Source organism: Podarcis liolepis, assembly GCF_965112155.1.
Source record: "Podarcis liolepis genome assembly, chromosome: 2".
In the NCBI taxonomy this organism is placed as follows: Eukaryota; Metazoa; Chordata; class Lepidosauria; order Squamata; family Lacertidae; genus Podarcis; species Podarcis liolepis.
The window spans coordinates 3512594-3525602 of record NC_139555.1 but is presented as its reverse complement, the minus strand read 5'-3'; the positions used below and the strand labels follow the sequence as shown (position 1 = coordinate 3525602).

At 45.5% G+C, this 13009-nt stretch overlaps 1 protein-coding gene across 3 annotated transcripts in view; it reads right to left on the bottom strand.

Annotated features, from left to right (window-relative positions):
• The window catches only part of LRP1 (LDL receptor related protein 1), a 326669-nt gene that overhangs the window by 129059 nt on the left and 184601 nt on the right, over positions 1–13009 (bottom strand). For all 3 annotated transcript variants that reach the window (XM_083486061.1, XM_083486059.1, XM_083486060.1), the window contains 3 exons: positions 5408–5551; positions 2759–2995; positions 2067–2247 (listed from right to left, as the gene is read on the bottom strand). In XM_083486061.1, the coding sequence (XP_083342187.1) occupies positions 2067–2247; positions 2759–2995; positions 5408–5551 (562 nt within the window). The remainder of the gene's footprint in view (positions 1–2066; positions 2248–2758; positions 2996–5407; positions 5552–13009) is intronic.

Sequence of the window (13009 nt, the reverse complement as noted above, 5' to 3'; positions counted from 1 at the left end):
ACAAAGCCCCATCTACATTTAGCTGCAAAACCACCCAGCAAACTAGGCTACACTTTTGTGTAGAGGTTCCCAACCTGAGAGCTTTGGTCTCCTGGGGCAGGGGCCACACAGTTATCCAAAGGGGTCTGTAAAGAAGTTATCTCACCTGCCCAGCTATCACCCACTTGTTTAAAGGAGAGGGGAGATTGCTTCTTTGCAGCACTTTGCAGCTTTAAGACAGCTGTCTTCAAGCATTTGACAAAGGGGTCTTTTAAGCACGTGGGTAGGTGGTGTCAGGGGATGGGAGACACTCCCTCTGAAGTTTAAAGGAGAAGGGACAAGATGCTGCTTCAAATAACTCTTTTGCAAATGGCTTTAAGACACCCCCCCATTTATGCCAACTAGTGCAGCAGAAGTGGCAGCTGAGAGGACAAGTAGAGAGGCAAAAGTTCAAGAGCAGAAGTTCTCTATTAGAAGATGCTGAGTGACAGGGTTCTCCTCTCCCCCCCCCCCTTCCTCAGGAACATGTTCTCTTTAAATACCTACTTGGGCCCTGCACATCCCACTTATTCATATTAACCAAGCAGAGCATGGCTAATTCAATCCTCGCCAGATACATTGCGCTGTACTGTCTGGAAAAGCATTGCACGAACAGATACAGACACATGCAAGCTTGAAAGGTCAGGTGGCACAGCAATTGGCTCTTCTGAATGACCAGCATCGAGACTTGGAAATACTTGGAAATTAAGATTATTGAACCCTGTCTGATGAGCTGAGCAGGTGGGGTGGAGGAAAGGGGGTGATGGAGAATAATCACAGCATACACACATACACACACACACACACACACACACACACACACACTATTGATAATAGTGATAGGGACAAGGAGGAAACAGCTCATCTGATAGAATTAAAGTTTATCCCCCCCCTTTGCCTTTCCCCACCCACCCACTGTGCTTCCTGACTCAAGAGAGAGAGCTTGTGAGTGTGTACACATTGCAATTCCACTCCCTGCTGGGCCTGTCTGAGCAGCTCCTAAGAGCAGGATGTGGCCTTTTAATCCCCCAGGGACTGGCAGCCCTAGAGACACCAGTGTGAAAACAGAATGAACTCTTGAGCTGAAGTCTTTGGGGAGTCGGTGCAGCAGGAAACGAACCAAAACAATTCCCTCCTGGTGAGTGAAAACTCTCTGGCCCGTATCACATGCAAGAGGCTCAGTGAACTGCACAAACATGTGAGTGACACTATTTGGAACGTAGGGCTACAGCTCCGGACAAATCCAGGCCCAGCATAATCTAGTCAAAAACAGGCCGCGACTGCCAGGAATTCCTTTATGCAAGACACTGAAGAAGTTGCAGTGAGCAGGCAAAGAAAGGTTTGCTATTGGGGCTGAAGGTATATACTGTTATGAGTTTGCGGGTGCTAGACACCCTAAACTCCTGGATTCAGTAAATGTTAGAATTTAATCAATGCTTGGAGTGTTAAAACCAGATGTCAGACACTAGATTTAGCAAGTATTAGAATATAAGCCAGGTAATGTCTTCTGAGGCGCGTTTCTCCATTTTCTCCATTGCAATTACCAACTGGCAATTGTGCCTTGGTTGTTGAATGTTTCGGAAGTTGAATGGTCTTCCGGAATGGATTAAGTTCAACAACCGAGGTTCCACTGTATTGTAAAGACACCATCGACTCCATTGTGCCTCGCTTCCAAAAGGAAACACAGACCTTGGGTAAGCATGCCTGGAACCCCTGAAATTTTACTCTGCTCAGAGACTGGGGTGGTGTGCAACAATACTTCCCACAAGCTTGGGGGTGTTCAGCCTATCTTATTCCTCTTGGCCAGCTTGTTTATTTAATTTATATCCCATCTTTCCTCCAAGGAACTCAAGGTGGTGTGATTCTCCCCTTCCCTATTAGAACAATTATGTGAAATAGGTTAGGCAGAGAAGTCAACTGAAGTTTGGATAACAGGTGCTGTGCATGCCCACTTTTTGCTTTGCATCCCTGTTACATTCCCGTCCTTATTAAACAGCAGCCAAAAGTAGGCTCCCTGGTCCTCACTGGAATGGCATGGTGACACCCACCCATTCAAGGGGTCCACCACAATGGCTCGAGGATGAGTCATCTGTCCTTCAATCAGAGTCTTCCTGGTCTGTGCAGCCTTTGATAGCCGGGCAACACTGATTGTCTTCTTGGGCCCATCATCAGTCCAGTAGAGGTTGTTCCCCATCCAGTCCACAGCGATGCCTTCCACATTATGAATGCCTAGAAGGAGTTAAAATCAACAATCATGCTCAGCAAAAGCAAAAGCAAGCCAGGCAGATGGGGACACATCAGAAACTGAGGACTGAAGTGAAAGTGACACGGCCATATGAATGGTGCCATGTACTCCGTTGGTTTGATTTCTACTGAAGCAGACAAGGCACGAGGCATGATGGACACACATGTGCAGACCACACCTACTCTGCAAAAGACGCAGAGAGAGAGATTCAGCAGCAGAACACAACATTCGGGTTGGTACCCAAGAAAAAACATAAAGAAATCTATGCGTGAAAATAATACAATCTGTGCTGTGCTGTGCACTTTTCTGACACCCATCAGCTGGCCTACATTCTGAGCAAAATTGTGTACCAAAATCCAAATTCTACCCTTTCTTGTAAGTAGGCCCTTGAACCTCGCTCTCTCTACTCCAAGCCCCACACAGACTGTACAAGGAAACCAGACCAGCACCTAAGATACTGAAGCAGACTATTGCCTGGATGAAAGGGGTACATACCATCTTTCAGGATTGTTTCCCTGTCCGTTCCATCAATCTTCTGTCGCCCAATCAGGTAGCTGGTGGTGTCAGCAAAGTAAATGAAGCCAGTCTCTGCATGGAAATCCAGGGCCCTGGGGTTCATCAAGTTTTCAATGGGGATCATATGCTCATCGGGAACTTTGGCCCCCATGTCCATCCCACGGATGATGCCTGGCCGACCTTTGCCATAAACAAGGAACAGCTCGTGCTCTGGCTCTGGAAAATGACAATGGGAAGCATCAAAACAACAAAGCCAGACTAACTTTGATTTGCACTGAAGCTCATCTAGAAGCTTGGGCACTCCTGTCTTCCACAATGACCAAACTAAAACCCGTGAGAAGAGCCCTGATGAATAAGCCCAACTGTCCATCTAGCCCACCATCCTGTTTTCCATGGCAGCCAACCAGATGCCTTTGGGCAGCCTACAAACAAGGCACGAAGGCAACCATCACTCTTCCCCTGCTGCTCCCCAGCGACTGGTATTCAGAGGCATATTTGCCTCTTAAAACTTGCAGACTGCATATAACTATCATGATCTGTAGCCACTGAAAGACTTATCCATCATTTGTTCAATCCCCTTTTAAAGTCAGCCTCCGTATGGTGCATCTAATTTCCACCTACAACCACGCAAAGACAAGCAGTAGTCATCTCTATTCTTGAAAACAGGGGAAGCAGAGAGGACCAGAGCTAGTTTCTGCTTGCTAAGTCAGAAAGCAGCTATCTGAAAACAATGTCACCTGCATATATTTGAACTTCTGTTTTGATTCCTCAAGTTCATTTCCTTATTGCAAACTGTTGCATATTTTGCATTGGAAGACTGCATAGCTGCAAATTCTCTCCCATGCTGCTTAAAATCGTAAGCAAGCAATAGCTAAACACCAGCCCTAGAGAGCAAATAATCCAACATACAAAAACAACAACAGCACCCCATACATTTTGAGTCATATACTTCAATTGGCTTATATGCTACAATTACATTTGGCATGTTTGGGTAAAAACAGAAGGATGGTTAAGGGCGAGTAGCTGGCCATGTGACTGCATAGTGCACGAAGCAATGCCCATAAAGAGAAGTAGAAAGTTGTCCACGTTTTGGGACAACAATCCCTTAAGTGGAATGCATCACGTGAAATTATTTTACTGATCTGCATGTGGAAATCACAGTCCTAATGTTGCTAGGATGGGGGGGAAAGAGGGGAATTTTAAAATTATACATTTGGAAGCCTCATAGGAGCCACAGGGCAAGGCACTGTGAGCCCTCGCTGCATTTACTATCTTTCAGCAATACTGCCCCCATATCCACAAGCTCTTGCTCAGAATCATGAGGACCACTGAGCATTTGTTCACTCGGGCTGCTAAGCGTTTTCCCTTCCACTTCTAAACTTTGTGCCTAGTCTACAGCCAAGGAAACCCAGCCAACTGCTTGGTCTTCAGCCTCTAGGGCATAGTCAGTATCTATGAGATTGAAGGAAAACTGGAGATCAGGAAGGTTTGCAGGTTCTGGCCTTTTCCATTGAACTGATGAGTTAAAAAGAAGAAGGAGGACAGATGCTTGGTGACTAACAGCTTTTCACACTGTGGTATTTATCTGGCAACCCGTATCCCTTCTTGTGCAAGGATTTTTCCTGGCCTAAAACCAACCACAAGTTGGACTCTGGACCAGCAGCTTTATATCCACAAACAGATTGGCTCATGCAGTACATCTGTCACATTGCATCATCTGGTATTCCGGGAACTCTAGCTGGGGCTGATTTCATGTGTGCCTCTGCTCCCTTGCACCCAGATCACATAGGCAGTAGTTCAGAGGTCACTTGGGGCTTTTCTTTAGTGCAGATCTGATGGTGGCAGGATGCCTGGGTAGGACCTTTGCCTACTACCTCATGTATGGAATGTTAAAAGCATCAGCTTCCCATCAGGAGAAGAGCCATTAGGCCATAAGCCACAGGCTCATGAAATAATGCTGGTACATTCAGGACACACACACACACACACACACACCAATCCAGAGAGAGAGAGCTCAGTGGGGAGATCTGGGCTCCCAACTGCCCCTCTAGCACTCCCTCTGTGCTGCTCTTCCTCCAGGCCAACAGGGAGCTTGGGGCCAAGACTTATTTCTCCACAAGGCTGTCATGGTGGGTTTGATAGCACCAATCAGGATACAAATGGACAATGCTGTGGTGATAAAATGGTGCTACCTTCTGACTCCTGCATAATATATTTGCTTATGTTGCTGGAAAGCCATGCTATGGCACAGGGTGAAGTGGTGGTGGATTCATCCAGAGTTGGTCCAACTCCACCAAAAATACTCAAATCTTAGGATTCTGTCATGAGTTTCCAAGTCTCTCCCCTGTTTCTTTGCCCTGAATAAGTTCACCAGTCATCGGTCCCACTCTCGACTTTGCTTCTGCCGCCATAATGTTCCCTATTTGTCAACAAGATGCACAAGTGACCCTGTCTCACCAAACACCTTTGTATAATATATGCTGGCTGACAATCATGATTCACAGGGTGAGACCATTCAGGCAAATTGCTGCTGACTAAAAGTGAAAGGCAAAGCTTCCTCCCCACCTCACCCTCCCGGCCTGGCCTGGCCCCACCTCACCCCAGCCTCAGTGTCTGCAGGCCACTTACTTTTGCAAGACTTTCCATCGCTGCCTAGGCTGAATCCTGACCGGCATCGGCATGTCCGGGTCTTGTGGCTGTTTCCAAGGAGGCAGATGTCAGAGCAGCCACCTGGTTTGCCAAACTGGTCCTGTTCACAGGCATGACTCCTAACTGCAGCAACAAAGAAAAGTCCATACAGTTTATTAACTACACAGCCTACATCTTTTATCTTCCACTGTGATTCTTAAAACCATCCGTGAGCGCAAATGCACTTGCCCCAAGTATGAACAGCCCCAAGTATGAACATGCCCCAAGTATGAACAGCAAGGTCACCTGGAGTACTGTGTCCAGTTCTGGGCACCACAGTTCAAGAAGGACACTGACAAACTGGAACGTGTCCAGAGGAGGGCAACCAAAATGGTCAAAGGCCTGGAAACGATGCCTTATGAGGAACGGCTAAGGGAGCTGGGCATGTTTAGCCTGGAGAAGAGGAGGTTAAGGGGTGATATGATAGCCATGTTCAAATATATAAAAGGATGTCACATAGAGGAGGGAGAAAGGTTGTTTTCTGCTGCTCCAGAGAAGCGGACACGGAGCAATGGATCCAAACTACAAGAAAGAAGATTCCACCTAAACATTAGGAAGAACTTCCTGACAGTAAGAGCTGTTCGGCAGTGGAATTTGCTGCCAAGGAGTGTGGTGGAGTCTCCTACTTTGGAGGTCTTTAAGCAGAGGCTTGACAACCATATGTCAGGAGTGCTCTGATGGTGTTTCCTGCTTGGCAGGGGGTTGGACTCGATGGCCCTTGTGGTCTCTTCCAGCTCTATGATTCTATGATTCTATATTGGAGAAATGTCAAGTGTATGATGGTTTGTATGTGTTTATATCTATCTATCTATCTATCTATCTATCTATCTATCTATCTATCTATCACCTACATTTACACCCAACCATTCTTCTACTGTAGAACCAAAGGCAATGTTGTGCATGTGGATGCCAGGGAGTCACCCATCCAAACAGGGACCAAACAAAGGCCTGCTTAGCTTCAGCAAGGTAGCTGCACCAAGTGCTTTCAGACTCTACCCTAGAAAGCATGCACAGGTGCTTTAGAAATAAGAATAATAACATCAAAAACAACTGTGGGATTCCCTATAGATGTATCAATCTGGATTTATATCACATCCATTCACATTATTTATAGTTTATATTAGAGGTCTATGATCTTCTGACTTCAGTCTGACCTAAATTCAAATGTGCATGGCTTGCAGATAGATTTATAGGAAGTTTTTGTCAATCACACAAAGTCAAGAGTGTGTCATAAAGCTGGGGGTGGTTTCAATTAGATGAGATCTTGCTATCAGCTACAGAGAAATTGGGATAATTTCTATTATTCTACCTATTCTTATAAAAGCTACTATTCTGTCTAGAGGTGCTGCATCTACAGGTTAAGAAACGCAGACACTCCTTGGGAAATTCACTCAATTTTATTACTTACTTAAAATCTTTATATACCACCTTCTATCAAACATTTCAAAGTAGTTTGCAAAAGAACAAATAAAACAACACCAGAGTACACTCAAAACAACCAGGAGAAAGAAGTGCAATTATGACATTAAATGTAAAGGGACCCCTGACTGTTAGGTCCAGTCGCGGACGACTCTGGGGTTGCAGCACTCATCTCGCTTTATTGGCCGATGGAGCCAGCGTACAGCTTCCGGGTCATGTGGCCAGCATGACTAAGCAGCTTCTGGCGAACCAGAGCAGCGCACAGAAACGCCGTTTACCTTCCCGCCGGAGCAGTACCTAGTTATCTACATGCACTTTAACATTCTTTTGAACTGCTAGGTTGGCAGGAGCTGGGACCGAGCAACAGGAGCTCACCCCGTCGCAGGGATTCGAACCACCGACCTTCTGATCGGCAAGCCCTAGGCTCTGTGGTTTAGACCACAGCACCACTATCTATGCTAGTAAAAATGTTGTAAAAGTTTTTGCCTGGCATCTGAAAAACAGCAAAATTGGTGCCAGGCGTAACTCCCAAATAGGGGAAAAGGTGAAACAAAACAACAGGAACCAAGCACACACCTCTCATGAGTTTTAACAAACCTCACCTCTGATGGAGGTGGCATTTGGGAGAAGGGCATCAGTGGCTGGTGGTGTGGGGGCAGGGTAGCTCAATCACTTGGTCCTTAAGCTTTAAAAGAGCTTTAAGCAAAAGCACCAACGCTCTGAACTGGGATCAGACACAAAGAGGCAGCCACTGGAGTTCATTTAAGACTGGTGACATATGATCAAAGTTGAGAGGCATCAGTCTTAATTTTTGACCACTGCATTTTGTGCCAGCTGAGGCTTCAGAACGATTTTCAGAGTCAGCAACTTTAAGCTAATAGTAATAGGTTTAACAAGAATTGTTAGGAAAGATGCTCCTTTCAACTTTTGAACTGTGCTTTCATGATCTGCAGCTTCTTTTAACTGAGCTGGCTCATTTTGGTGAGATGCATGATCATGTGACACACTTCCCTCCAGACTGTTGCACAAGATGCTGCCTAGTTCATTACGCAGATACTCAGAAAGAGGATCTGAGAATCAAACGTACATCCTCTTTTGGGCACTTCTGGCTGTCATCCCATGCAGCCTTGTACCCAGGTCAAAAGAAGCGTGTGGGGAACCCGTGTCATGGGTATGGTTACACAACAAACAACATCTGAAGGCCCACAAGTTCTCAAATCTGGCCTTAAGAGGACCCTGAATGCCACAACCCCACCCATTTTAGTCCTGGCTTTATTAGTTAGGGCAGAGCTTTCCAAACTGTGTGTCACGACATGTTAGTGTGTTGGCTGCAGTATGTAGGTGTGTCGCGTAAACCCTCCCCCTGCTCCTCCCGGAACTGGAAAGGGGTTAGCTTAACCTCTGGTTTGCTATTAAAACTGAATTACTGTGTCAGAAAATGATGCATGTTTAAAAAGTGTGTCACCACCATGAAAAGTTTGGAAAGCTCTGAGTTAGGGAATACACTGAGTGGTAGCCATCCCAGATGATACAGAGACTTCCCTCCCTGAAATCTGCCAATTAGCTTAATGGTTCAGTGAATCCTAAGCAGCCAACCGAAGGCTCTAAGAGGATTTTCAACACGCAAACTGATTAAGTACAATGAATGGAAGGGCTTTGCGGGGAGAGGCGGAAGAGTACAGGATGCTGACTGATGGGGAGGGGAGAGAATTAAGCACACCACTGAGCGCCAGAAAAAGTTTCAGCCACCGTTCAAGGATTTTCCTGGGAGCACTGTGACATAGTCAAATATATCTGCTCTGGGGAAGAAGCAAGAACAGCTCTTGGAGGAAGCCATTAATATTTCAAGATGCCGCATCTGCTTAATTCTTTCCTTTTCTGCAGGGCAGTAATCAATCAATCAATCATATGCTGCAGAGTCCTCTCTGGAAACGGCTTTTGAGATCTCTCTCTCTCTGTGTGAAAGAGCTGCTGGGAGATAACCAAATGTTCAAGAGGGCCCACTTGGGGCACAGCTAATGTTATCAGGTTTTAGCATAGACTGGGTGATTAGATTTGAGGTCAGAAACAGCCAATACTCAAATGCTGGACAGACTAGAAGTAATTTCCAGTAAGTTAACCTGAATTAAATACATGAGGCTCTTTGCAACCAGCGCACACACTTCTGAGAGAACTTGACAACCATCTGTAACAGGAGCTGGAGGAAGCTGAACTGGAGTGCCGCTGAAGCGAGAGGGGGGAGGGGGGAGCTAGAACACACACACACACACACAACCACGAGGTTTCAGACAAGATGTGGTCAGCTTCCAGGGCAGCTTATATTGCTGTTCTGCACGCTAGCACAATGCACAAAGTATCTTAATTCTTCACACACACGAAATGGCATGCTGGTCTCTTCTCTGTTAAGCAAGGGCCCTCCAAATGTTGGTTTGTAGGAAGCTGAGGCCAAACCCAATTGTGATTAGTGTACCTGTATGACAAATGTATTTCTGAACACCTGTTTGTCATAGTAACACTTTTACATTATGAGGTGTATATAGGAGGTAATCGTTTTAAGCGCGTCCAGTTGATGCACAATCGCTGACGCACAGGTCCTTTTGGACCCAGAAGAGGGCAGAAGGGAGGGCGTAATGAGGGCAGGGTGTTAATGGGGCAGAGCACGCTTATGCATGAGGGCTGGGACCGGAACCCTCCATGTGAAATGGTTGCTGCCTTAATATACAAATGCTGTGTGTAAGGCTAAGAACATAAAAAGAACCCTGTTGGATCAGGCCAGTGGCCTATCTAGTCCAGCTTCCTGTTCTCACAGTGGACAACAAGATGCCTGTGAGAAGTCCAAAAACTGCACCCATGATCCATTCAGAGGCTGGCACACTCAAAACCTTTCACCTCTAGTTTCGGGAAGCATGGGTTTGTCACAGATCTGAACACTGTAGTACAAAGGAAACCACTGCCTGATATCATAAGCAGGCAGCATGTTGTATTCCCTCCAGATGTCCTCCCCACCTTCTCCCCTAGTTTGGATTGACCTGTACTAGAGAGAGGTACTCTGGGCATCTTAACAACAATAGCAGACAAGCAGCCACTGGACAAAACACATTTTTTGCACTGGGCAGCGCTGAGCTGGGTCATGAAGAAGCACTAACAAGAGTTAAGTGTGTAAACACAGTTGATAAAGAAAGAAGCATTTGCTTTCAGGTGTTCAAAGGATTTCATGTGCATTGAGTTAGATCCAGACTAAGTTGGCTGAATTTAGGTCCCATAGAAACAATGGCACAAGTTAGTCCTCATGACTTAAGTCCAACCAATTAAGTTCAAACAGCTTAGGTCAGTATTCAACTAACCCATCACTAATTATGCCAGTTCACTGTCTGTCGGATTGTCAATATACTTTCTGTAAATAATATTCCCCCCCCCCCCACAAAGGAAATAAAATCAGCTGGAACTGAGCCCTAATTTTTTTTAGTTGTTGTTTTAATTTGCTGGAAGCTGCCCAGAGTGGCTGGGACAACCCAGTCAGATGAGTTGGTTGGTTGGTTGGTTGGTTGGTTGGTTGGTTGGTTGGTTGGATAGATAGATAGATGATAGATAGATAGATAGATAGATGGATGATAGGTGGTAGGTAGGTAGATGATAGATAGAGTTATTGTCACCATCACCATCCCATCAGGGGAAGGGTTTCTCCTTGCGCAACTGGACTCTCTCCCCATCTCCATCCACTGCATGCACCCTGCACCCTCCCCAAATCTGCTCTGTAGAATCACAATAATAGATTTAGGGGGCACACAGGGGGAGAACACTTTGTTGCACAAGCAGAAAGCCTTGTGGTGACTTAGCACTATGTAGATTTCCCGCTCAGTCTAGATCCAGACCATTATTTTGTTGTGATTCTTAAAACATTCTTGCAAGCTAGGTGAACATTATTATCCCCAAAGTGCAGATGGGGTGATAGAAGCTGATGCAGGATGACCGAGCTAAAGCCACCTGGGGAGTTCATGGCAGAGGTGACATTCTAACATGTGGTTCTATATTGTAAAGTTCATTCTCTTTGCCACCACATGACAGCAGCTCACTGAAAGGGCGACTGCTTGGGAGGAATTCAAACAAAACTTTGGGTGCAAAGATATATGAGAGCAGGTGCCGTGAACAAACAGGCAGTTAGAAGGGCAAAAGGGGGCTAGGCCAGCAGTTGTATGGAGAAGAATGAGTGTGAGGGACATGTGCAAGACCCAGAATGGGGGACTTTGAAAAGCAGCTATGAGAGTACAACCAATGAGGCCAGGCAGAAAGGTGGGCATTTACATGCTTGGGCACCTGGTAAGCAGAGCATCCTATGAATTTTGGTGAGCAGTAACACTTCTCATTAGATCTGCTAGGGTGAAGGAGGTGCTTAATCCTCCTTGGGTGAAGTTGCTGCTAAACCTTTTAAGACCTATAACATGTGTTCCTGCTGCCGCTGACAGGAAACAACAGCTAAGCTGAACTAACAACCATTTAAATCCAAAGGGAAATAATGCAAATGACCCTTTAATATACCAACTAATTAGCATTCTTGAAGCACCTGGTGGGAGGCAGCAGGAACAATACCAGCCACTGCCAACCTTCTTGTGAAACCAGAACAAGAAGAGATGTGTGTACAACTCATAAAAGTCTATGGCTGTTGAGTGGAAGGGTAAGGGCTTACCCCCATTACTCATTGCTCAGAGCTATAAATACCAGAGGTGTGGTTGTTTTGATTGTAATTGTTTTAATTGTGCCTGAAGCAACGTGAAGCAAACCACGCACCTTGGTTTAGCATTATGTGCAAACCAGCATATGTGGTTTGTTTCTCCCAAGCAAACCATTACTGATAAGCTAGGAACAAACCTTAGCTTTCACTCATGGTTTGATTAGATAAGGTTGCCAGGAAAACCCAGACATTGGGGGGGGGGGGCTAACATGCCCATCTGGGTGGATGTTTACATTTTAAAGGAAATGTCTGGGTTTGGGGTTGGGGGGGGGTCTTGGGCAGCTCGGGCTGCTCTGCATGCCGTGGCTGCTGCCAGCCTGAGCCAGGGAAAGAGGTGCGAGGGTGCCACAGCGGCAGCCCTACATGCCTCTTTCCCCAGCTCAGGCTGTCCTCTTTTCTTCTCTTCCAAGATATGGCAACCCTAGATTAGAGCAAAACAAATGATGATTACTGGTTCACATGCAAAACTAGGCCAAATCACACAGTTTGTTTCTCACTATTGTATGCAGAGCAAAGCAAAGTGGGAGTGACTAAGCAGCATGCACTAGCCCCACTGCTTGTTCACAGGAAACCATAAACCTTGGTTTACTGTGATGTGCAAACCAGCCTGTTGTTATAGCAAAAAGAATGTAGACTCTTGCTGGTACCTTAAAAGAGAAACATATTTACAATGCAAATACTGTATATTCATGTCTATTTAGAAGCGAGTTCCATTATTTCCAGTGGGGCTTACTCCCTAGTATATGTGTTCAGAACTGCCCTTTATTGTGGCATAAGTCTTCATGAGCTAAAGTCCACTTCATCAGATGCTCATGTAAGCAAATATGTACATGTGCATGAAATGCAAAGGACAGCAACATGCTACCTTTCTATGCAGAAACCAAATAAATTGTCAGAATAAATAGTCAGTTTTGGTCAGAATTTCCCACTTCCAACAATAAAATTTCTACTGGCAATAAAAACATTTTAGCAAGAAAGATAGCCTTAACACCTCTCTCCCTTGTCCTGTTTTAGGGCTCAAGCACTAATCAGTCTGGAATGCTCTATCATCCTGTTTTCTCCTGGTATAATGCACACAAGGTGGGCAGATCATTGAACAGACTGATCTGCAGCAAGCCTCAGACTTCTGTGTTCCCCTCTCCTCCTCCAGCACTTAACAGAATCCACCCATGGCCTAGCTAACATAATAAAAAATGTAGCAGCTTTACTTGTTATCCTGAAGCCATTCCTAAAAAGCAAAACCCCCTAACTTCTGGAGGTCAGACCAATTAGTACTTTTCTTTAACATCTCAGCAGGATATTTTTACTCTTGCTTGAGACAATTGGCAATCAAACAAACAGTGAGGAAGATTCTCTTTATGCATCTGGCAGTGACAAAGCTAAGAACTGTACGG